The sequence below is a fragment of the Argopecten irradians genome, chromosome 7 (genome assembly GCF_041381155.1).
Source record: "Argopecten irradians isolate NY chromosome 7, Ai_NY, whole genome shotgun sequence".
NCBI classification, from domain to species: domain Eukaryota; kingdom Metazoa; phylum Mollusca; class Bivalvia; order Pectinida; family Pectinidae; genus Argopecten; species Argopecten irradians.
The window spans coordinates 29,264,354-29,290,977 of NC_091140.1; the positions used below are offsets into that span (position 1 = coordinate 29,264,354).

The 26,624-nt window shown below is 37.8% G+C and overlaps 1 protein-coding gene across 1 annotated transcript in view; it reads left to right on the forward strand.

Annotated features, from left to right (window-relative positions):
- The window catches only part of LOC138328074 (protein furry-like), a 64,078-nt gene that overhangs the window by 19,958 nt on the left and 17,496 nt on the right, over positions 1 to 26,624 (forward strand). Inside the window, 22 exon segments of the mRNA XM_069274683.1 lie at positions 3,549 to 3,703; positions 4,129 to 4,409; positions 4,801 to 5,051; positions 5,360 to 5,494; positions 6,233 to 6,507; positions 6,997 to 7,073; positions 7,408 to 7,558; positions 11,185 to 11,285; positions 11,574 to 11,756; positions 11,869 to 12,028; positions 12,365 to 12,575; positions 12,861 to 12,959; positions 13,541 to 13,772; positions 14,143 to 14,354; positions 14,471 to 14,581; positions 17,364 to 17,463; positions 19,717 to 19,814; positions 19,934 to 20,101; positions 21,250 to 21,390; positions 21,775 to 21,937; positions 25,105 to 25,277; positions 26,404 to 26,475. Coding sequence (XP_069130784.1) covers positions 3,549 to 3,703; positions 4,129 to 4,409; positions 4,801 to 5,051; positions 5,360 to 5,494; positions 6,233 to 6,507; positions 6,997 to 7,073; positions 7,408 to 7,558; positions 11,185 to 11,285; positions 11,574 to 11,756; positions 11,869 to 12,028; positions 12,365 to 12,575; positions 12,861 to 12,959; positions 13,541 to 13,772; positions 14,143 to 14,354; positions 14,471 to 14,581; positions 17,364 to 17,463; positions 19,717 to 19,814; positions 19,934 to 20,101; positions 21,250 to 21,390; positions 21,775 to 21,937; positions 25,105 to 25,277; positions 26,404 to 26,475 — 3,549 coding nt within the window.

Sequence of the window (26,624 nt, forward strand, 5' to 3'; positions counted from 1 at the left end):
GCCATCATGCTTCGTCCGTCGTCGTGCGCGTCCACCGTGCGCCGTGCGCCGTCCGTAAACTTTTCACATTTCAATCTTCTTCTCAAGTTTGACCGGTGGGATTGAGCTGAAACTTACCTGAAATGATCCTGAGATGGTCCCGACAAAGTGTTCTTATTTTTCAGGTCGATCCGAAATCCAAGATGGCCGCCACAGCCGCCATCTTGAAAACACATTTTGAACTTCTTCTCAAGTTCTACCGGTGCGATTTGGCTGAAACTTGCATGAAATGATCCTGACATGGTCCCAACAAAGTGGTCTTATTTTTCGGGTTGATCCGAAATCCAAGATGGCCGCCATAGCCGCCATCTTGAAAATACATTTTGAACTTCTTCTCAAGTTCTACCAGTGTGCTTTGGCTGAAACTTGCATGAAATGATCCTGAGATGGTCCCGACAAAGTGTTCTTATTTTTCAGGTTGATCCGAAATCCAAGATGGCCACCACAGCCGCCATCTTGAAAATACATTTTGAACTTCTTCTCAAGTTCTACCGGTGCGATTTGGCTGAAACTTGCATGAAATGATCCTGACATGGTCCCGACAAAGTGTTCTTATTTTTCGGGTCGATCCGAAATCCAAGATGGCCACCACAGCTGCCATCTTGAAAACACATTTTGAACTTCTTCTCAAGTTCTACCGGTGCGATTTGGTTAAAACTTGCATGAAATGATCCTGACATGGTCCTGACAAAGTGTTGTTATTTTGCGGGTTTATCTAAAATCCAAGATGGCCACCACAGCCGCCATCTTGAAAACACATTTTGAACTTCTTCTCAAGATCTGCTGGTGCGATTTGGCTGAAACTTGCATGAAATGTTCCTGACATGGTCCTGACAAAGTGTTGTTACTTCTCTGGTTGATCCCAAATCGAAGATGGCTACCATTAAACGATATCTAATTAATTTCCTATATGATTATTGCCAAGGTAATCAGATGACCGTTAAGGCCCTTGGGCCTCTTGTTTTTGTATGTATATGTATCATCAACAATTTATGAGGGTAAGCAGTTAGTTCTATTTCATATGCTTGTTAACTGTTCAAGAAACATGCAAAATATTCTGTTTGAGTCCTGTTTTTGTAAGTATCGTAAATCTTTACACATTGTAGTAGGTCATTTAGTTCCGAGACCACTTACAGTTTTCCGGATTTATAATAATCTGCTATTACGTAATTGTTATAATAGCTTCTGTGTGATTGATGTGGCAACCAATATTATGTTTCATTTGTGTGTGCTAATTACTTCTACCTATATATATTCATGAATATTAGATATGTTGTGATTTTCCATTATTCTCATTGGCTAATACATGGTCACAATATGGCAATGTCTAGGCTACTTGAAACATCAGTGAAGCTTTACATGTATGATTAATAATAGGAATGAAAGGTTCAATGATTCAGATATTAAACTGTTGAATCAGTGGTCAGTTTACATATCATCAAATGACTATTGTCAAATGTTGCTGGCTATTAACTTAAGGACATCTCTATTCTGACACAGCTTGATTTCCGACATTGTTACCAGAGGTTTATCTTTTCCATATAGGAGAGGTGTGTGATTATGTATTATCTGGTCTTATCTATGGTGGTATCCACAGAATCTGTCTTCCTTGTATGAGTGTTACTTTGCCTATGACCATGGCTTATGCTAAATGCTTTACCACTATGTCTTACATCCATCCTCAGAAGGAATGGTCTCAATAATCTCTATTCTGCTTAATTTGTCAGAAATCAGCTTATTTTGATGTGATGGGATTCTATGTTTTACAAACAGGTCTAGCTATCATCTAATGATGTTCATACTTGTATCAAAAAGTGAAAATTATACTGTGTTAAAATAAATAATTTCACTTGAAGGAGATCTAGAGTTTCATACCAATATTGAAAATATTGAGCTCTACTCTGCCACCACCTCCTCCCACTACAAAACACCCACTCTCCTACGTGCACTCTCAACTCTTTTTACCAAAGCCACAGGGCAGAGCTTGGAGACATTTGGTCATATTAATCAAGAAACATCTTCAGTTTGACTTCAACTGTGTGGAATTTACAACATATGGGGCACTCATATGGAGTACTCAGGATCCTGATGGAGATGGATGAAGCCAATGTTGATCTCCCTCTATATTAAATGATATATTGTTGTGGTGATACTTGTAGGCATTGCACCAAACCTGTCTCTGGTGTTACCATTGATTTAATTTTGTACATCATATTTTTCCGAATCATCTTGTGATCGTTGGTTCTGAATGGATTTCAATGACTGCATTGCATGGCACTGTCTGTATCATATCCCAATGAGGGATATTGTTTGGTCATTTTCACTGAAATTTCAAGATACTGGTAAGCCATATACAGGCCTGCCTCTGATAGGTCTCTTGTTATGGTATCTGAAGTTTGTGTATCACTGATTGTTTTTGTGTTATAGATTATTGTTATCAATATCCAGATTTTATACTGCTAGTTATTTCTTTGCATGACCAGTTCCACATGTAGTTTGCACTTTGCATACATTATTTTCTATTTTTTTGTCATTGCTCAATGCTGTTTTGTACATTGAAAACCATAAAGATTCATAGAATGATTCTTCCACAAAGAAATTCAAGTATATTCCTAACTTTAATGTTGATTATTTTTCTAATGGGTAATGCTGTAGACTAAAATAGCAGGGTTTCATTGGTAACAGAAAGTTATTACAACCCTGCTATAAAGTTGGAAGGGTGAGGATAGGGATGGGGCAGGGGAGGGTTAAACTGGGATCACGTTATCCAGTGTCAAGCATTTCATCTGTCCATAGACACAATTTCTCTGACTGTGTATTTCCAACATATCCTTTTTAAAATTTTATAGGAATAATAGATAAAGTACAATGAGGAGATAATTACATACTATAGATTTTTTCAAACATTTTTTTTTGCTATGGTTACTAGTTCACTGTAAACAGAAATTACGTTATTATTTATAGTTCAATTGATAGTTTTATTCTAAAATGTATGAAATTTTCTTAAGCATTACCTAGATTTCAGGCCCAGATTAAGAAATAAGTCAAAATTTAAGTTTTTCTCCTTATGTAACTTATGTGAAACAAATATTTTTCGAGAAATTAGGGCCTGATTGATCAGAATTTAGATATTGATGAAAGATGTCCTGTCATATTCTGTGATCCTTGGATTAATGAGGGTTTTAGGGCTTTCAATCTTGGCATTTAGGGCAGGATGAGTCTTCAGTAATAAAATATCATTCTTCCAGGGACAAGACCATTGCCATTCAGTTAGTTTTGATATTCAGAATTTTATGTAAAACTGAGCAGAAATGATATCAGATGTATGCCTCCAATTAGATAATATTTTTAGTAAATTTGTAGACTAAACTATTATAGAGAATATTTTCCAACAGTTATGTGTCCTTACAGATAATGTATTTATCTGGTAAGACTTCAATGAGCTTATTATTTTGACAAACGCTTCTAACCACCCAGGTAAATTTGATGTTGATGACTATGCATTTCAGATCTATGAGCTTGCCAAGGAGACGGTTGTGCTGCTGCTGGACTTTAATCCGGACTTTCAAGGGCTACTGGACTGGGTCATTGATAGATGTTACACTGGTGCTAACGAGGTCACTGATGGCTGCTTCAACGCACTTGCTGCTGTCTTCCAAACAAGGTCAGTGTGAAGGTCCTAGTTAAAAACATTTCTTTTGCTGATTTCCTCATTGAATTTGGCTTAAGACAAGATGAAACACAACCATGTTTTAAGTAGATATGTTCAATTTTATTTGTAACAAGCATTTTCATTGACTTAATGATTGTGTCAACCCATAAAAGGGGAAAAATGATGTCACAGTTTGTAATGTCGCTTTTATTTCTAGAATTCAGCTGAAAATAAAATAACATGGTAAAATATTCCTCAAATCATTGTTGTTTTTTCTGTCAATATCATGTCCGTATATCTGAAATACTAAAAGAAGACGAGATGGAGGTAAACATGCAACACTGATGAAACTATATCATTTGATTGTGCTTTGCTGCATGAAACGAATGATTTACAAGCTGTTTTAATATTGTTTACATGTAATTAATTTGCTGTAGGGAGTACCCATGCGACCACGTGGCAATGCTGAACCTGGCCGTACTAAATGTGGGGAATCCTCGTACACAGACTCATGAGACTGCTGTTCATCTACTTCATCTCCTGGATACTCGCTTCTTCCAGGAGACGCCTGTATTCACAGACTCATCTGACGACCAGAGACAGCAAAGCCTGCCACTCAATGACATTTTGATATCAGTCTCCTACTGTCACTCACAGCTATATCTGTCGGAGCAGCTAGCTCGTGTCCAGCCTGACCTCACCATGCCTATGTTTTCAGGTCAGTGGTTTATGATAATGTTCTATGATTACATTTTATGTTTCTGCTTAGCACTTGCTGTAAAACGGAAATTCACATGCATTTTTCCTAGGATAGAGTAATTTGTTGTTGGTAGAATGGATCATGTACTTCATTTCCATATGTAGTGCCTGTTTGGCATATCAAAAGTTCAGAATTTAGAAGTCTCTGTTTGCCATATGATTAGATATAAGTTTCCTATACAGTAAATTCACTTGGACTGAATCTAATGATATCAAGCACATATTTAGTAACTACATTTCAAAGTTCCACATTTCTCATCGAAGAAAATATTTTATGACGAGCACAATTGTTATTATTTGCTAAACACACATAAGAAAGATGTACATACATTTCATTAAATTTCTTACAGAAATAGCCCATCGATTCCAGACTGCTAAGCCTGCTGTTCGTCTCATGTTACTGAAATATCTGTTACCATGGTTACACAACATGGAACTAATGGATCCGTCACTACCACAGTCATCACCTTTAAACAATTTTCTGACACGCCTCCATGACACACACACAGATACATTCAAGCCACCTCTGAAGGGCGAGGGTTGGGGATCTCCAGAGGCTACAAAAATGGTTCTTAATAATCTGTTCCATCTCACTGTAAAGGTACGACTTTTTAGTAAAAATCTACTTTAAATTTATTATGTTTATAGATTTTGTTTTTACTAACTTGAGGAAAAATGTGTTCGGCAGTGTTTTATATGGTTGACTTGGGAGTCTTGAAGATCAGAATTCAATATAATACATATTATTTTGCCCTTTTCAATCAACAAAGAATATACATTGCTATAACTTGATATATGAAAAAGTGAAAAACTTGAATGTCTAGAAATAAGGTACCTTAAGAAACCATATTATTGAAGTATTATACATTTACTTAACTATTCTACAAATCTCTATTATAATTGTTTCAGTTTGGAGATGACCATCCAAGAGAAGTTGAAGATCTTTGGTCATCTCTGGTCATCTGCTGGCCAAACAATCTCAAAGTAGTCATACATTACCTTGTCATTATTACCAACATGGCTGCCTCGGAACTACTGCAATATGTGAGTTCTATTAGGATAGACATTAAAATCACATAACAAGGGATATTATATATTTAATATATATGTCTAATAATTTTAAAGATGCTCCACCGCTGACAAATGTTATTTTTAAACTATCAAAAACAGGAGCAGACAATTTTGTATTTTTCTTCAGTTAAAAAAGTTACTTACTTTACACCATTACTACCATTGAAAAGTTTGAGCTTCTAATTTTACTATAAGTTAAAAATATGAAAAATAATTAATTGCATCCCGAAAAAATTCCGTGGCACTATATCTTATATAGAATGAAGTAATGATTACGCATGCACCAAAGGCAAAACAAATTATTTCATGTTATCTTGTTGTGTTAATTAGGCATATATATACACGATTTAACACCAATTATTGTTCAAATGATGAATATCATTTATGCTCTGTCGGCGGTGGAGCATCTTTAAGTAGATTGTTTTGCTTTTTTGCTGTTTCTAGTATTTTTAAGTAGATGGCCAACAAAATTCAGTTTGGCAACGAAATGCGTAAAGAAAAAAAATGGAAAAAAGACGTTTACATGCACTGTATCCATATTTTGGAAAGATTATTATTTCACTTCAAAAAGAAATGTCCAACAAAATGTAACAAAACGTAATTTTCAGAGAAAATCATTCAAACATTCGAACTAATTTGTGAAATAATTATATAAAATCATCCGGGTATTAAAATGTTTATAATATTGGGAAATTTTTTCATCACCACCAGGCTAAGAGAGTGGTGAGTTACCTAGGGCGTGCCAAACCAGAACGTCTAGTAGATGAACTGATGAATGAACTGCAGACAGTGGAAACATTGAACATGAGTATAGAACGTACACAGACGCCGCCATTCTTCCGTCTGTCTCAAATCAAGAAGAGTCTACTTCACATCAACACTACCGATGATGAAAAGGTGGCAACACAGTTTACTGATCATCCCCTGGAGAAGGGCACTCTACACACCAAACGTCACAGTGCTAACGATGACCTTCCTAGTGAAAGGTATTCACAAAACATACCATGTGATGACATTCCAAATGAAATTTCGTTTTTGCAATTTAATTACCGGTAGTTGTACCATGGTAGCTAGTAAACTAGATACAAATTTCAAATTTTTGTCCGAACAACTCCTCAAAAAATGATGGATCAGTTTTTATGAAACTTGGCTGTAATGTGTAGATGCGCATGCAGATTTTAGTTTTTCAAAATTTTGGTTGCCATGGTAACACCAGGGCAATATTCACATAATAATGTATTATAATGCCTTAAATAATATAACTTACATTGACTCACAGTTTTAGTTTATATCTTACTGTTGATAGGATTTATCTTAATTGTAGATTGAAAAAAAAATTAATATGATAGATAATAATATTTCAACTTGATATATCAATGCCTGTGCTGTAGAAAAGTTTGTTGCGCTGTAGAAATGTTTTGGGAAAGTTTTATGATTGTTTCAATAAAAACTGAATGGTGTGTGTATGTTGCCAGCACCCCTCGTACAGAGTCCACAACCTCCCTGAGAAGTTCATCTAGTGCTTCATCTAACCCGGATCAGTTTATCATGGGTATGTAGGTCTAAATATTATTAAATGTTTTAATATGTAAATTACAATGTTGAACAAATAAACAAATCATAACTTAGATTAATACACTAGATACCTAGTTATATACTGTAAATCAACTTTTATTACGGCTTCTTAATTTCGTGATTTCCATTTTAAAACAAGTTAGCGAAGATTAACTTTGGCGGAACTTAAAAAATGACTTGAAAATTCTTTCAGTAAGTATGAATGATGAAGATATTAATAGGCAGAAATAAACTTTTGAAAATTCATTTGGATTGCAAAAATCCAACACGAAAGTTGTTTTACAGTACTTTGTAATTATTTAATCTTACAGATGAGGATCTACACATGCCTACAGGAAGAGAACAGAGAAGAAGTGAATCTCCAATGCCCTATCCACTACCAATGCCAGCCTACGGTGGATACTTCGCCCCTCTCACTGAATATCTGCCAGAAAACTTACATCCCACTGCAGGCTTCCACAGGTTCGTTGATAAAGCATCCTAACCACTGATTGCATGATATTGAGTCTTTGCACTTTACTGAGTTACTTCCCTTGTGGACCGGTAACCATTGTGACGTAATTGTTTTGTTATCGAAACTCACATCATTTTCTTTGAAAAATATAATGTTAAGCTCGCAAACATATGATGTCACAATAAATACCTACCCACACGAACAGATAACTGTAATATGCAAAATAATATGGAATAAGAATTAAAATCAATATAATTTTTTTGAAAATCTATAACCTATATTTGTTACATTCTAAATGTTGTTTCATTAAATGAATCTATATAATACATACAGTAAAACCCCTCTAACTCGAACCCGGATTCCTCGAATACCCCCTATTCTTCGAACTGGTCGTACGGTCCCGACCGTGTCCCTATATAATCTATGTAACAAAACCCCGGATAGCTCGAACAGCTATTCGTCGAATACCCCTTATTCCTCGAACAGAAATATATCCCCGTTAGAGCAAATACATAGTATGTAACCATGCATTCGTCGAACAGGTGTTCGGCCCTTGATAATTGTTTACCTGTGTCACACCTGACTGCACCGACTGTCCCGGATAATAGCTCACGACCTGTGTTTATACAGGTGTCGTATCAAGCCTTTCGCTAATTAAGGGATTAACGCTGTCAGTATTACCTACCTTCACGATCGCCAGTCGTTGTTTGATGCAAATTTTATTTGAAAATTTCAGAAAAGGCATTAAATAATCGATCTCTCTCTCATAATAATCTTCGCTTAAATACGAAAATATGGAAGATGTTGATTTGTGTTAATAGAAAGTACGCATTGTGAAATGACAAAAGAGTCGGAAGAAATCGCTGACGTCCAACTTCCTGTATAAGTTAAATATTTTTAGGTCACCTGAGACGAAGTCTCAAGTGACCTATTCTAATCGCCTTTTGTCCGTCGTCGTGCGTCGTCCGTCGTGCGTCGTCCGTCGTGCGTCGTATGTCCGTAAACAATTTACATTTTCGACTTCTTCTCCAAAACTGCTGAAGCAATTTCAATGAAATTTTGCACAAACCTTCTAAGGCATAAGGCCAATCAAAATTGTGAATTATATGGTCCCCACCCCCCAGGGGGCTGTGGGAGGGGCCAAAAGGGGTAAAATTGAGTAAAATTTCAAAAATCTTCTTCTCTACTCACAGATGTGGTAGAATCAAATACTCTTCATAGATAGAAAGGTCTTAAGGTCCTTTACAAAAATTGTGAATTATATGACCCTGGGGTCTCTAGTTTCCCCCTGGGGAGGGGGTTAAGTTTACTATACTTTATATTGAGAAAACACTTTTCTGCGCATTATTTGGTCATTTGTAATAGGAAATGAGTCAAATGTTGTCAGAATTATCAGTATGACATGGCCATTTAATCCTATTAACAAATTTTCTATGACTGACCCCCAGGGGCCTTAAGGGCGGGGTCAAAAGGGGTCAAATAGGCTAAAACTTCAAAAATCTTCTTCTGAAATTCTGGAAATGGTAGAATCAAATACTTTTCATAAATAGAAAGGTCTTAAGGTCCTTTACAAAAATTGTGAATTATATGACCCTGGGGTCTCACGTTTCCCCCTGGGGAGGGGGTCAAGTTTACTATAGTTTATATAGGGAAAACACATTTATGAGCATTTTTTGCTCAATTTTCATTGGAAACGAGTCAAACTTGGTTAAAATTATTAGCCTGAGATAGCATTTTAATATCATATCCACATTGGTTCTGGCCGACCCCCTGGGGGCAGAGGGGCGGGGCTAAAAAAGGGTCAAATAGGCTAAAACTTCAAAAATCTTCTTCTGAAATTCTGGAAATGGTAGAAACAAATACTTTTCATAAATAGAAAGGTCTTAAGGTCCTTTACAAAAATTGTGAATTATATGACCCTGAGGTTTCACATTTCCCCCTGGGGAGGGGGTCAAGTTTACTATACTTTATATAGGGAAAACACATTTATGAGCATTTTTTGCTCAATTTTCATTTGAAACGAGTCAAACTTGGTTAGAATTATTAGCCTGAGATAGCATTTTAATATCATATCCATATTGGTCCAGGCCGACCCCCTGGGGGCAGAGGGGCGGGGCCAAAAAAGGGCCAAATAGGCTAAAACTTCAAAAATATTCTTTTAAAATTCTGGAAATGGTATAATCAAATACACTTTATAGATAAAAAGGTCTTAAAGTTTGTTTATAAAAATTGTAAATTATATGACCCTGGGATCTCCTGTTTCCCCTTGGGGAGGGGGTCAAGTTTACTGTAGTTTATATAGGAAAAACACATTAAATGAGCATTTTTTGCTGAATTTTCATAGGAAATGAGTCAAACTTGGTTAGAATTATTAGCCTGAGATAGCATTTTAATATCATATCCACATTGGTCCTGGCCGACCCCCTGGGGGTAGAGGGGGGGGCTAAAAAAGGGTCAAATAGGCTAAAACTTCAAAAATCTTCTAAAATTCTGGATATAGTAGAATCAAATAATTATAGATGGAAAGGTCTTCAGGTGTTTTATAAAAACTGTGAATTATATGACCTTGGGGTCTTACGTTACCCCCTGGGGAGGGGTCAAGTTTGCTTTAGTTTATATAGGAAAAACATATTTGTGAACATTATTTGCCCAATTTTCGTAGGAAATTAGTCAAACTTGATTAGAATTATTAGCCTAAGATATAGCATTTTAACATCCATATCCGTCCTCGATGACCCCCTGGGGGACCAGAGGGGCAGGACCAAATAGGGTCAAATTGATTAAAATTTCAAAAAATACCTCTCTCTAAGTTCACAGGTTTGATGGAAGCAAATACTCTTCATAGTCTAAAAAGGTCAAATTTATAAATCACTGACCAACTTCAAGGCCCAGCAATAGAGCATATAGTGTTTTTATGTCTTTCATTTGTTTTATTATTTGTTTTATTATATATTCTAACTCAGGTGACCGTTAAGGCCCATGGGCCTCTTGTTTTTTTTTTAATTTCTGTGGTTTTTTTTTCTCCAAAAGATATAAGCGATACCAAAATTTGATAAGTACAAATCACATTGACCCGTGTTCGTTTTTATCAGTGCGTTCCATATCTTTTCCCGCATATTGTATTTTCGTAACTTTCCTCGTGAACACATGTAACCTAACGCTTTTACAAGATAGACATAGGTACCAATGTTTGTTCGTAACTATGCTGGTTTATAACTTTATAGTGTGTATTTATTTTGTAAATGTGTTAAATAGTTTTTGTTAATTAAATCATCGAAATTGTACGCATTGTCTGTTTTAGCCAATATGGTACATGTATTTTGTACCACGTTTGACGATCGTTTACATTTGATTTACTTTGTCGTCAGTATTTTCAAACCCTCATTTTGTGTAATACTTATTTTTTTCAACTTGATACTGCTATCAAAAAACACTTTCATAAAAAAAATCAAAATGCTGAAATTACGGTAATTAAAATGTATTATTTGTCAGGGAGACCGGACATTTTGACTGTCAACGGTCGATTATGACCAACCTCGGATGAGTCGAATACCCTGTATTCCTCGAATTATTGATCTGGTCCCCTGCTGTTCGAGTTATAGGGGTTTTAATACATATATATCTTTACCTACAGGAGCAATATTGCTGTTATGTTCCTGTCCGACCTTGTACTGGACGGCTTAGAAATAGACTGGTCAGCTCACCTCCCCCTCATGCTGCATGTTATCTTCTTAGGTAAGTATTTCTTGTTATTTTTTGTAGCGATGATATTTTCGCAATTTCTTGGAACATTGCTATGATCGCAAAAAATTCATCCACAAAGTATTGGAAAATGGCTGAAATTTATATAAACCTTGAAAGGCATATCGTGAAAATTTAAACCGTTAAAAGTGAATTTTCTCGTTTTCAGTTAAAATTTTGAGCCAAAGAATAATCAGCTATACCGTTGAGAATGTCTTTCATTGAAAGTACATTATATATATAAAGAAAATATGTAATAAATATAAAATATTTTGATCCCAGGTCTGGACCACATGCGAGGGATGGTATATGAACACTGTAAGAAGCTGCTTGAGAACTTGATGTTACTGGCTGCTGCCCAGGAACACGAAGTGGTGGCTAGGGTACTGCTCGAGTATCGCAGTAATATCACTGATACTCTCCGCCTCATCGCTGCTGACGACAAAGACATGCCCAATACCTTAGGTAGGTACTGCCTACAAATAGAAATGCCTGTAATCACCACATTACTGTAAAACATTCAGACCTGCCCATGAGATATTTTCAGCTGAACTGGTTTTAACTTGTTGTTTTGTAGATGGTCAAGAGAACGAGTCAGTAGGCCGGTCAACATTCAGCCTGGACAGTGGTCAAGCAGTGATGACACCTGATGTACCTATAGAACAGCCTGCGGACCCAGACTCACTCGGCACTGTCGAGGAGGTGGTCAAGGCTATTTTGGATTTCATGGACGCTAAGTAAGGCCTCGTTAGGAATTACTCTTTTTCCTTTTCTGCTACACAGAATTTTGTTTTGCATATTTCTATTCAAGTGAAAAGGATATAAGTCAACTTAGTATAAAGATATATGACACAAAGTGAGTCGTCCAACATATTGATAAATAATAGATTTCTGCTTTTTTCACTGAAGACATTAAAAAAATTTTTTTTTTAAAAATGAAGTCTTGATAAGCAAAAGACGAGGAGCACCCAGTAAACTGGATGCAAGGAGAATAATAAATGCAAGAAATACAGTAATTGAACACAGTGGAAACTTTTTTGAGAAATCAGTTAATGTTATTTCTTTGTTCATAGACGAGGGCGCCCACTTTGGAGCTGTGAAGATATTACACCACGGACACTGAACACCCAGAGTGCCGTGCGTCTCGAATATTTCCTGAAGTGTGTTGTGAAGTGTTTTAAGGAGATGCAACCTCTGGCACTGGTAGAACAGAGATGGTCCCAAGTGGCTCTTCAGTTGGCCTTGTCATGTTCCTCTCGCCACTATGCTGGCCGCTCATTCCAGGTATATCAAATATTGTTACAATCAAAACATGTCCTTAAATACCACCCAAAAGACAAAAATTATCTTTAAAGTCAAATGTTATGTATACATTTAGGGCAATTTGGGTTGAAATGGGTCATTAAGGACCCAAAAAAATGGTTTTATTGAATAACTATTTATACATGTTTTACCGTACATTGATGGATCAATTAATTGTCGGATTCGGTGTTGAAGTTTCCTTTTAAAATAATAATTTAATTGATGGGGTTATATTTTTAACACTCAGAATTTGTATTTTTATTTCAGGTTTTGCGAGCGCTACATATCCGGCCGTCGACTCAAATGTTGTCAGATATATTGTCGCGTTTGGTGGAGACTGTGGCAGAACAAGGAGAGGACATGCAGGTCTGTCTGATATTTAAACATAGTAATAATAATGTGGATTTCAATAGCACAAACTATACACATAGAACTTATAATTATACATTGCCTAATAAATGCAAACAAATGAACTATCAAACCTGTCAATAAAGACCACCATAGCACAGATGAAAATTTGAAAATAAGTATATATAGCCGAGTGGTCTTTGAAATTAATCATCGGGACCATAGAAAAGTGGTTTTATTAAGCAGGTAGTCTTTATACAAAGGTGTTCACTAAGGCCGGTTTTACGGTAATTACTAACTTATTAAATGTATTTGGACAAATTTCTTTGCCAGATTAGACTGAACCTGAAAATGTTTGTTCGATGTAGGCCTTTGGGGTGTTAATTGGCCAAATTGGTTTGTGAAAAGGAATTTCTCCGAAATATTCTAGACAAAGAATCTTACATAAATAGTTTGTATAAATAAAACTATGAAACTCCTTTAATTGGAATGATAAAAATTCTTTGGAATTACAGTAACTGGTGTACTGTTACTTGTTTCATCCCATGATAAGAACATATTATGAAGACTAACACCTTTCTGACCATGTTTTTATACAGGGCTATGTGACTGAAATCATCCTGACCCTAGAGGCTGCTGTCGATAACCTTGACCTTGAGTTTAGACCTATGGACTTCATGAGGGAGTTATTCATTTCCACCCCGAACCTGGCCAAAGAAGGTGGTTCTGAAGGAAGAAAGAGTTGTGCATTGATGGCTCCGCGACAATCATCACCACATCATGCACGTAGTACAAGTTATTCACAGGGCCCATCTCATCGCACTGCTCCCCGTAAGTACAAAATTCATATGTCTCTCCCTAAATAATTACAATTTCAAAAATATTAGAACTGTCAACAAGTTCATAGACCACCACCCCTTGACCTAAGTATTATGTAAATGAGCTTAATTTTATGATACTTAAAAAACAAAAATTAAAATCAAACATCAATGACATCAACTTTAAATGTATAATGAATTTGAAAAAAACATTTTTGAATGAACTATATATTATTCATTGTTATATTATCTATTATGAGATAATTGATGATAAAGAAGAGGTTGAACATAACTTTAGTAATCAAAAGGATTATGCATGACTAAGATATCAGAATAATCACTACTGCTATGTTTTACTATAAACATTTCTTTTTCATTCTTAGTAGATCTGCGGATTCGTAGTGGTACGGAAGTAGAAAGCCGCATACGAGCCAACATGCCCCGATCAAGGAGTGCGCACTCTCTTAAGAATCTCGACCAGAACGGAACCGAAGACAAATTGACCATAATGGCTCAGATGTTCTGGATAGCTGTGTCGCTCCTTGAGAGTGACTTTGAGTATGAGTTCTCACTCTCCGTTAGATTATTATGTAAGGTATGTATAGCGACTGGATTCAAACTCTTGACTTGCACTCTGTTAGATTAACTATGATTTTTTTTTGTGTAACTAGTGAATACAACCTGAATTTGTTCATTTCTGAAAATTTACAGATATTGACAAACATACAACCGGAGAGACCAGAGTGTAGAGAACGTTTGGAAAAAATCCAACAACAAATCAAATGGACAAACTTTCCAGGGATCCAGACTCTGCTGCTAAAGGTATAGAATTTATTTTATGATCAACAGTATGGTGTCACATGATAATGATGAGCTGTTGTGAAAAAAGCTCTTCAAAATTTCATATGTAGACTTTCATCAATCCAAAAGAAAAAGTCCCCAAAAATATATATTAAGTGATGGTGCTATCGATGTGCAATCTCTCCCAGGGTGCATTGCAGTCTCCACAATTTCACCTCAAACAGCCCAGCTAAATTTCAAGATTCTTGAAAAACGTATTTTCAACACATACTTAATTTTTAGGTCATCTGACCCGAAGGGTCAGGATGACCTATAGTCGTCATGTTTCGTCCGTCGTCGTCCGCCGTCCGCCGTCCGCCGTCCGCCGTCCGCCGTCCGCCGTGCGCCGTGCGCCGTGCGCCGTGCGTTAACTTTTCACATTTTGAACTTCTTCTCAAGTTCTACCAGTGCGATTTGGCTGAAACTTGCATGAAATGATCCTGACATGGTCCCGACAAAGTGTTGTTATTTTTCGGGTTGATCCGAAATCCAAGATGGCCGCCAAAGCCGCCATCTTGAAAAAACATTTTGAACTTCTTCTCAAGTTCTACCGGTGCGATTTGGCTGAAACTTGCATGAAATGATCCTGACATGGTCCCGACAAAGTGTTGTTATTTTTCGGGTCGATCCGAAATCCAAGATGGCCGCCAAAGCCGCCATCTTGAAAAAACATTTTGAACTTCTTCTCAAGTTCTACCGGTGCGATTTGGCTGAAACTTGCATGAAATGATCCTGACATGGTCCCGACAAAGTGTTGTTATTTTTCGGGTCGATCCGAAAACCAAGATGGCCGCCACAGCCGCCATCTTTAAAACACATTTTGAACTTCTTCTCAAGTTCTACCGGGTTGATTTGGCTGAAACTTGTATGAAATGATCCTGACATGGTCCCGACAAAGTGTTGTTATTTTTCGGGTCGATTGGAAATCCAAGATGGCCGCCACAGCCGCCATCTTGAAAACACATTTTGAACTTCTTCTCAAGTTCTACCGGTGCGATTTGGCTGAAACTTGCATGAAATGATCCTGACATGGTCCCGACAAAGTGTTGTTATTTTTCGGGTCGATGCGAAATCCAAGATGGCCGCCAAAGCCGCCATCTTGAAAACACATTTTGAACTTCTTCTCAAGTTCTACCGGTGCGATTTGGCTGAAACTTGCATGAAATGATCCTGACATGGTCCCGACAAAGTGTTGTTATTTTTCGGGTCGATCCGAAAACCAAGATGGCCGCCACAGCCGCCATCTTTAAAACACATTTTGAACTTCTTCTCAAGTTCTACCGGGTCGATTTGGCTGAAACTTGTATGAAATGATCCTGACATGGTCCCGACAAAGTGTTGTTATTTTTCGGGTCGATTGAAAATCCAAGATGGCCGCCACAGCCGCCATCTTTAAAACACATTTTGAACTTCTTCTCAAGTTCTACCGGTGCGATTTGGCTGAAACTTGCATGAAATGATCCTGACATGGTCCCGACAAAGTGTTGTTATTTTTCGGGTCGATCCGAAAACCAAGATGGCCGCCACAGCCGCCATCTTTAAAACACATTTTGAACTTCTTCTCAAGTTCTACCGGTGCGATTTGGCTGAAACTTGCATGAAATGATCCTGACATGGTCCCGACAAAGTGTTGTTATTTTTCGGGTCGATCCGAAAACCAAGATGGCCGCCACAGCCGCCATCTTTAAAACACATTTTGAACTTCTTCTCAAGTTCTACCGGTGCGATTTGGCTGAAACTTGCATGAAATGATCCTGACATGGTCCCGACAAAGTGTTGTTATTTTTCGGGTCGATCCGAAAACCAAGATGGCCGCCACAGCCGCCATCTTTAAAACACATTTTGAACTTCTTCTCAAGTTCTACCGGTTGGATTTGGCTGAAACTTGTATGAAATGATCCTGACATGGTCCTGACAAAGTGTTGCTATTTTTCGGGTCGATGCGAAATCCAAGATGGCCGCCAAAGCCGCCATCTTGAAAACACATTTTGAACTTCTTCTCAAGTTCTACCGGTGCGATTTGGCTGAAACTTGCATGAAATGATCCTGACATGGTCCCGACAAAGTGTTGTTACATCTCTGGTTGATCCCAAATCGAAGATGGCTACCATGACACTATATCTAATTAATTTCCTACATGTTAAGGCCCTTTGGCCTCTTGTTTGAAATAAAATTTGTTGAAAGAAATTGAAAATGATCCTGACATGGTCCTGACAAAGTGACACCATATGAAATTAATTTTACTATTGCCAATGTAGTCAGATGACCGTTAAGGCCCTTTGGGCCTCTTGTTTATTTTACATAAAGTTTTATTTTGTACATTTTCCTTTAAACGACTGTCAGTTCTGACATAATATTATACAATCATTCAATATCAAACCGAACAATAATGGATTCTTTTGCGGATACACTGGATTTACTTGTAAGTAAATAGTCATAATTTGCATACAATGTCCACCATTTCAAAAACAAACACTGTGACGTCATATATAAAGGGGGCACCATGTATTAAACAATCATCATGACGTAATATTCTGTGACCCGAGGTTAACAGACGGCCAGTCCGTGAGCCGTTGATAGAGGTGAATGTGGGGATCGCAATGAACTCTGGGAGGAATTGATGGATGTCAGATCTCTTTAAAAAAAATCTACATGTCAGATCTTTAGCTCACTTGTTTCAGTGAGCTTATATCATTGTGGAGTAATCACAATACAGTTTTTGTCCTATTTTCCTTTGAAACAATAAATATTTTCTTTGTTACAGGGTTTTACATCTGGTTCATTGTCAGAACTGACCTGGTCACTGATGTCGAGATTAACTGTTTGTATCGGTGCTCCTGTGGTGGACCCCACAGAAAATTTGGGTGAGTGTTAACATCTCTGTGGTGAACCCCACGGAAAGTTTGGGTGAGTGTTACCTTCCCTGTGGTGAACCCCACGGAAAGTTTGGGTGAGTGTTACCTTCCCTGTGGTGAACCCCACGGAAAGTTTGGGTGAGTGTAACCTTCCCTGTGGTGAACCCCACGGAAAGTTTGGGTAAGTGTTACCTTCCCTGTGGTGAACCCCATGGAAAGTTTGGGTAAGTGTTACCTTCCCTGTGATGAACCCCACGGAAAGTTTGGGTGAGTGTAACATTCCTTGTGGTGAACCCCACAGAAAGTTTGGGTAAGTGTTACCTTCCCTGTGGTGAACCCCACAGAAAGTTTGGGTGAGTGTCACCTTCCCTGTGGTGAACCCCACGGAAAGTTTGGGTGAGTGTTACCTTCCCTGTGGTGAACCCCACGGAAAGTTTGGGTGAGTGTTACCTTCCCTGTGGTGAACCCCACGGAAAGTTTGGGTGAATGCTACCTTCCCTGTGGTGAACCCCACGGAAAGTTTGGGTGAGTGTTACCTTCCCTGTGGTGAACCCCACGGAAAGTTTGGGTGAGTGTTACCTTCCCTGTGGTGAACCCCACGGAAAGTTTGGGTGAATGTTACCTTCCCTGTGGTGAACCCCACGGAAAGTTTGGGTGAGTGTAACATTCCTTGTGGTGAACCCCACGGAAAGTTTGGGTGAGTGTTACCTTCCCTGTGGTGAACCCCACGGAAAGTTTGGGTGAGTGTTACCTTCCCTGTGGTGAACCCCACGGAAAGTTTGGGTGAATGTTACCTTCCCTGTGGTGAACCCCACGGAAAGTTTGGGTGAGTGTTACCTTCCCTGTGGTGAACCCCACGGAAAGTTTGGGTGAGTGTTACCTTCCCTGTGGTGAACCCCACGGAAAGTTTGGGTGAATGTTACCTTCCCTGTGGTGAACCCCACGGAAAGTTTGGGTGAGTGTAACATTCCTTGTGGTGAACCCCACGGAAAGTTTGGGTGAGTGTTACCTTCCCTGTGGTGAACCCCACGGAAAGTTTGGGTGAATGCTACCTTCCCTGTGGTGAACCTCACGGAAAGTTTGGGTGAGTTTTACCTTCCCTGTGGTGAACCCTACATAAAATTTGGGTGAATGTTACTGTTTCTTTGGGAGAACTAAAGAAAATTTAGGTAATTGATACCATTCCTGCCGTCACCTCACAAAATATTTGTTATCCCCCCTGCAATGAAGTTAAGGGGATGGGGGTATACTGGAATCAGCTTGTCCGTCTGTCTGTCTGTCTGTAGACACAACCGAGGAACTTCTAATAAAATACTGGACAGATTTTGATAAAATTTGGTACACAGAACCCCGACATAAAGGGGAGTTTAGTATACAGTTAAAGTATGGGGTTAAGGGATATTGCAAGTGTCTGGTTTCCCAAGACTTGTCTATTTCCGGATGCAGAGCCGTGGGAAATAGGCAAATTCGAGGGAAACCAGAAACTTGCTATATCACTCAACCCCATACTTTAACTGTTTTAATTTACCGATACATAAAAAAGCTATGATAAGACTAAAATGTATTTCTTTCATCCGCTATATTCCTGTCGCGTACGGCCATTGTAATTAAGAGAGAGAATTTTACAATGTAATAGATCTAAGTAGTTCTGAGATGATAAAATTGATTCTATGTCCATCTTGTTTTGCTTCTATTCAAACCACAGCTTATATTTTGATTCCTCTATGATTTCTCAATATTTCAACATTTTATACCACTAGGTATAATACTAAATTTACCTATTAAGTTCTGTTTCACAAACCTCTCAATTACAAGATAAACATGACGACGTGTTTGGTAACACTAACGATGTTCGTTTGATTACGTCAACAAAGATGGTGTGATCGGAAACTAGCTCAGCTCACCTCAAATCTGATTGGTTAAATGGAAATAACCGAGTCAAGATGTGTGCTTGCTTCCAGGTGTGTTAGTTTGAAAGTCTGTCACACAGCTGAGCGAGGGTTTTTGAAAAAATGTAGGGATCTAGTCAATTTAACTAAGAAACTTCTATATAGCGTAAAGAAAGTAGAGGTATATTAATAAACTATAAACTTTAAGGGTTCTGCAATGTCCCCTATTAATAGAGTTATTCCTAAATTTGTGCAGCGGGGGTTATTAGTCATCCACTATGGCAACAGTTCTAGTTTGTTCAGTCAAGTATGTGTTACAAATGTTTTTTCTACCAATTGTTACAGTAGATGTGATAAATGATTTTCCCTTCAGGTTTCCCGATGAATGTTGTTGCACTCCTGCCATTACTGGTACAGAATTATGAGAACCCAAGCCAGAGTTGTCGGGATGCTGCAGACCATATTGCTCAGGTACAAACCTCGCTATGATTGAAGACACTTTGTTTTGTTTTCACAAAATCGTTTCCTATTTCTATATACAGGATATGCTATGTGTGATATTTGATTATTTTGAAAAATATTTTCTCCAGGTGTGCTCTCAGAGGTCTGACCGACTGAATAATCTTGGAACCATAATGTCACTCTATAGTCGTGGGACGTTTGGCAAAGACAGCTTCCAGTGGACAAAGTGTGTCATCAAATATCTCCTTGATGTGTATGTTCAGGCCTCTTACAGTCTCATCTCCTTCTTAGTAGAGGTATGTAATACCTACCCAACATTAGACTTTGGATCACTAGTTTGTGCTAGGCTAGCATACAGTGATAGTTATCTTACTTTTAATGTCCCCATGAAATGGGATAGAACAAATATATATACATACCCGGCCTACTATAACTTTTGACAGGGTACGAAATGGTCCCTATGTGTCCTAGTGGAGCACTGCCTCCAAAAATAACTCGGGCACGATTTTCTATACTTTTTTGTAGGTTTCCAATTATTTTATGCGTATACAAGTATTTATATATCATTTTTGTCCAAAACAAAGGTAATGACCATTCTAAATACACACCCTACCCCTCACAAGACGTCAAGTCCACAATTTGTAGACTTGCTGTATAAATTCCCTCAGAAAGACCTTTATTGTGTATTAGTGTAAAAAAAAATGTCTCGCTGTGAATTTCATATTTTATACGGTTCACTTTTATTGCCTTGTAGGTAAGCGATATAAAACAAGTACTATAAAATGCATTCAAACGTTTTGATAATGATTTGCATGATCACTACTTTGCTCCATTAGCAGTAATAGGCACCAATTGTAGCTCTAAAGCAACACCAGTTTCTGTCTAAAAGTCTTTTGAGCTACACTATTGCAGCTAGAAATTGGAGTGTGGGTACATATAGTGTTACTTGTGTCCCTAATATCGCATCCTAATAAGTCCTGGTATGATTTCATATGCATGGAGGCAGGACATTATTTATGACAATGAAAATTTCCTCAGTTTGTGTGGCTTGATGGATACATGTCAGTTCAGAAAATGTCATTAATGCATCCTTTTAATTATTCACACCTTTATGAACAAAGGGAAATTACCATTAAAAAATCACAATTATTTATACTAACTTAACTGAAATGAAATAAATGTAAAAAAGAAATATATGTTAAATGTTATAATAAATCAAAATTATGCTATAGACCAAATTGTTTTCATGTGCGATTAAATTTTGCAGATTTTTCGGGATATAAAGAATCACAAAAATTAATCTTGGTGAAACTGTTTTAAAGGACTCCAGAAGTCTAGATCGCGACATTATATCATGAGGTATAAAAATGCGAAATTAAGTCACCAAGAAAATAAGTTTACAGTTTATCGTTTTAAAGATTCCTAACTGTTGTAAACTTGTTAGGTTCTAGAGAAAGGCCCAGGAACAAACCAGCTGGCAGTCTTTCAGATCTTACATTGTATGGTTCACTATATGGACATCAACACTACTCCAGCATCTTCACTTAATCCAGAACTGTTCCATACGGTGTCCAAACATGTACAGGTATGTACAATGTAGCTAAGATCTCAGCACTATTGTTTGTAGCTACTCATCTGGTAACTGATAATAGCATGCTCTTTTTAAATTTTCAAGTGATAACCTTGTAATTTTAAATCAGAATTTAAATCTTTGTAAAGATGTACAACTTCAATTGAAGATACAAATAGTCTGGTAAAATTGGAAAATGGGTCAGAGTTCAGACCAAATAATCCAATAAGGTTGGATTAGGGGGGTCAGGGTTCAGCTCAAATAAACCAATTTGGTTGGAGTAGCTGGTCAGAGTTCAGACCAAATAAACCACTAAAGTTGGAGTAGGGGTCAGAGTTCAGACCTAATAAACCAATAAGAATGGAGTAGTGGGTCAGAGTTCAAAATCTGTGTTAACAGGGTTTCCATTGGAGGGAGGCCTTGAAGATTCTGAAGCTTGCTGTGGGCCGTTCGTCTACTTTGACAGCTGCCCCGCCATCATCCCACACCAGCGATGTTAACACATTGATGTCTCACACGTCCTTTGCTGAGGCAGAGGTCATAACAAAAAAGGAGCTACCAGGTCAGTTATTTCATATTATTTGATAAATGTATACCTAGCAGTGATTCTTCAATAATTAACACACTTATGTCCCCAACTTAAACCATACAAATTTGCAAATTTTCTGGACATCCAGATTCTGTTTACTTACTAATGAATAGACAATAGTACACTTTCTTAGTCAATACTCAAATTTGTTCCCTGATATTTCTGATTATGAATCTAGATTATCACAGATCCACTGGTCAATTAGTTGAGAGAATTCATGTCAATCAAGAATAACCATGATATACAGAATTATTAGTGAATGTATCAGAGATTATCTATTATAAGTTATTACTATGTTCTTCAGTCCATTTGTCCAACAACAATTGATTTCTAGAGGTTTCCTCATCGATAAAAACCAATAGGCTATTGGCTTTGATATTGTACACAGTAAATAAGCTGATGGTATGTAAAATGTAAATGTGCAATAAGGGTTTTAAGTCTTTTCGGAGAAATTCAGAATGGTTGCAGTGACCCCTCATTTCTGTGAAAATGGTGCAGGGGTTCCTGCGACACTGAATATCATAGCGTTCAAGTGAACTGGACTTCCATGTTGTAAAGTTGAATAACCTTTTGGGTAATTTACAAAGTGGAGCCATACTGTGGATAGCATTCATCTAAGTTTATTCATATGTTAAGCACATATTGCTAAGTTTACTCATTGGTTTAGGATGGACTTAATCCATTAATTTTACTCATTAGTTGAGAATAGCCTTTATTTACGTTTCTCCATTTTTAGGTCATCTGACCGAAGGTCAGGATGACCTATTGTCATCATGTTTCGTCCGTCGTCGTGCGCCGTGCGCCGTCCGCCGTCCGCCGTCCGCCGTGCGCCGTGCGCCGTGCGTCGTGCGTAAGACTATTTATACAAAAGCCTACTCCTCCTTAACCCTTGAGCGGATTATATCCATATTTGGTGTGAAACATCATTGGGGAAGGACAATCATATTTTATATAAATGAGCCTGGTCCAACCCCTTGGGGCTGAGGGGTGGGGCCCCAAAAGGGCAAATTTTCTTAATTTTAGCTTTAAAATCCTACTCCTCCTTCATCCTTGAATGGATTTCATCCATATTTGGTGTGAAACATCATTGGGGATGGACAATCATATTTTATATAAATGAGCCTTGTCTGACCCCTAGGGGCTGAGGGGTGGGGCCCCAAAAGAGCAAATTTTCTTAATTTAAGCTTTAAAATCCTACTCCTCTTTCATCCTTGGATGGATTTCATCCATATTTGGTGTGAAACATCATTGGGGAAGGACATTCATATTTTATATAAATGAGTCTGGTCCGACCCCTAGGGGCTGAGGGATGGGGCTCCAAAAGAGGAAATTTTCTTAATTTAAGCTTTAAAATCCTACTCCTCCTTCATCCTTGGATGGATTTCATCCATATTTGGTGTGAAACATCATTGGGGAAGGACAATCATATATTGTATAAATGAGCCTTGTCCGACCCCTTGGGGCTGAGGGGTGGGGCCCCAAAAGGGCAAATTTTCTTAATTTTAGCTTTAAAATCCTACTCCTCCTTCATCCTTGGATGGATTTCATCTATATTTGGTGTGTAACATCATTGGGGTAGACAATCATATTTTATATAAATGAGCTTGGTTCGACCCCTAGAGGCTGAGGGGTGGGGCCCCAAAAGGGCAAATTTTCTTAATTTTAGATTTAAAATCCTACTCTTTCCTCATCCTTGGATGGATTTCATCCATATTTAGTGTGAAACATCATTTGGGATGGGCAATCATATTTTATATAAATGAGCCTGGTCCAACCCCTAGGGGCTGAGGGGTGGGGCCCCAAAAGGGCAAATTTTCTTAATTTTAGCTTTAAAATCCTACTCTTTCCTCATCCTTGGATGGATTTCATCTATATTTGGTGTGAAACATCATTGGGGAAGGACAATCATATTTTATATAAATGAGCTTGGTCCGACCCCTAGGGGCTGAGGGGTGAGGCCCCAAAAGGGCAAATTTTCTTAATTTTAGATTTAAAATCCTACTCTTTCCTCATCCTTGGATGGATTTCATCCATATTTAGTGTGAAACATCATTTGGGATGGGCAATCATATTTTATATAAATGAGCCTGGTCCAACCCCTAGGGGCTGAGGGGTGGGGCCCCAAAAGTGCAAATTTTCTTAATTTTAGTTTTAAAATCCTACTCCTCCTTCATCCTTGGATGGATTTCATCCATATTTGGTGTGAAACATCATTATGGATGGACAATCATATATTATATAAATGAGCCTGGTCCGACCCCTAGGGGCTGAGGGGTAGGGCCTTAAAAGGGCAAATTTTCTTAATTTTAGCTTTAAAATCCTACTCCTCCTTCATCCTTGGATGAATTTCATCCATATTTGGTGTGAAACATCATTGGGGAATGACAATCATATTTTATATAAATGAGTCTGGTTTGACCCCTAGGGGCTGAGGGGTTGGGCCCCAAAAGGGCAAATTTTCTTAATTTTAGCTGGCCCAATTCCTGTTTTCAGGTTTCGGTCTTCGATCTCAATGATTTTATAGGGGTTTAATTGATGCCGAACAACATACAACATTTTTGTAAAGATTTTTGGTATTCCAAGATGGCCGCTGGCCCACTTCCTGTTTTAAGGTTTCAATCTCCGATCTCAATGAAAATTGGTCTATAGGGGTTTTAATTGATGCCGAACAACATGAAAACATTTTCATAAAGATTTTGGTATTCCAAGATGGCCACTGGCCCACTTCCTGTTTTCAGGTTTCAGTCTCCGATCTCAATGAAAATTGGTCTATAGGGGTTTTAACTGATTCAGAAGGGGGAACTTTAGGTGAGGACAATCATATTTTATGAAGGACCGAGCTAAGACCCATGGGGATAGTACGGCGGAGGTCCAAAATGGGAGCTTTGCTGAAATTTGGCTTTAAAATCTGACGACTCCTCATATTAATTCTTGAATTGGTTACAACCATATATTGATGAAGGGCTACCAAGTTTGTTCAACAAATGATATTTACCTATTTCAGAAACTTACATATTCAACTAAGGAGTTCCTTGTATTGTTTATATTAATCGTTAACCAATTTGCTTTATACTGTGACTTTGTTGTTTTGTGCCATGAGTCAGATGACCGTTAAGGCCCATGGGCCTCTTGTTGTTTAGGACGGACATTGGACTTTGCTGTCGACTTCAGTGAGGTGGGCATCATAGGGAGAAAGTACCTGAACACAGAAATTCATGGCTCCCTGGATGGTATTCCGGAGGTGCAGTCCTCTCCAGCTCGAAAAGGGAACCCAGATCATGATTCTGTCTGGAAGAAATCACAGAGTTCTCAGGTAAGCATTTCATACAGATACTAGGTAACTCATGGGAAAGTGCAAAAACAATCTCTGAATTCTCAGGTAACCATTTCATACATATACTAGGGAATTCAGGAGATAATTGCCAAAAAAAATCACAGAATCCTCAGGTAAACATTTTATACATATACTAGGGAGTACCAGAGGTTAGTGCAACTACCAGTTGTTCCTTCTGTCATTACTATTCACAAAGTCTAGAAATCTATTAAGATTGTTATTTATTCCATTAAACATTCAATTGCAATCAGTTTTTTTCAATAAATTAGTGGTTTTGATTAAAGTCTAGTATGCAATTATACTTCAAGTCTTTCTTGATGGCAGCAAGTGTCCGGTTTGGAGTCATTCCATAGCAATAATAATGGGCTTTTTTTGTGACCAAATATATGTTATGGAGATAAGCCGAAAACTGTACAATATGTTGGAGATGGAGGGATATTACTCTCTCAATGTAAGCGATATATTAAGGTGGCTTTAATGACTTTTATTGCTAGAAGGACATTTCTTTCCAATATCTGATGTGGTAAAGAAATGACAAATGAAACTAGACGCGCAATTTAGGCATTTGTTTGAAAGGGTCTTGCTAAAATGATAGCTTATAACAGTGATTTTCAAGCCAGTTAAAAACAGTTGGTGCCCCAGAAATTTCATTGAATTCAGAGGATTTAAAATTTCGACTTCTCAATGGACAATTTTGGATTTATTCATACCATGTGCAATTTCATTCAACAAGCCAATGGGATTTAGGTGAATTCTGAAATATTGTTGTAACAACACAAAAATAAGTGTAAAACTACAGTGTAGATGATTTGGAATAAAATCGAAAGTGGTGTACAAAAACAGCAAGGGTTCAGAAAGTGGAAATTGGAGTTATTGCTGGATAAGTGTTGAATGGTGAATTCATAATGAGGAAAACTCTACCTGGGATATATACAGAAATCTGTGGATGTGTTTAATTCTACATCAAAAGAGGATTAAATTCGTAAGGATTGGAAAATTTGTAATCCAGATGATTAAGGCTGGGATGGAAGGTGTCCGGGTTATGTCCAATGTATGTAATTGATACATGTATATGTCTATCGGTATCTGATGTTATATGTTGCAGACGAGGGTTAGAGAAAGGCTGGCAGAGTTGCTGACTTGCTATGGACAGAAACGTCTACCCAAGAGTCCATCGGTATGTACTCACTTCACAACACTTACATTACTAAATCAATATTGTGTGCTCAACATCCAGTATTGTCTGTGATTTTTAGTAGAGTAATGTAGTACTGATTTATCTAGATTAACCCCTGTAAACAAGTCTCTTAGGTCTAGTATCCATTC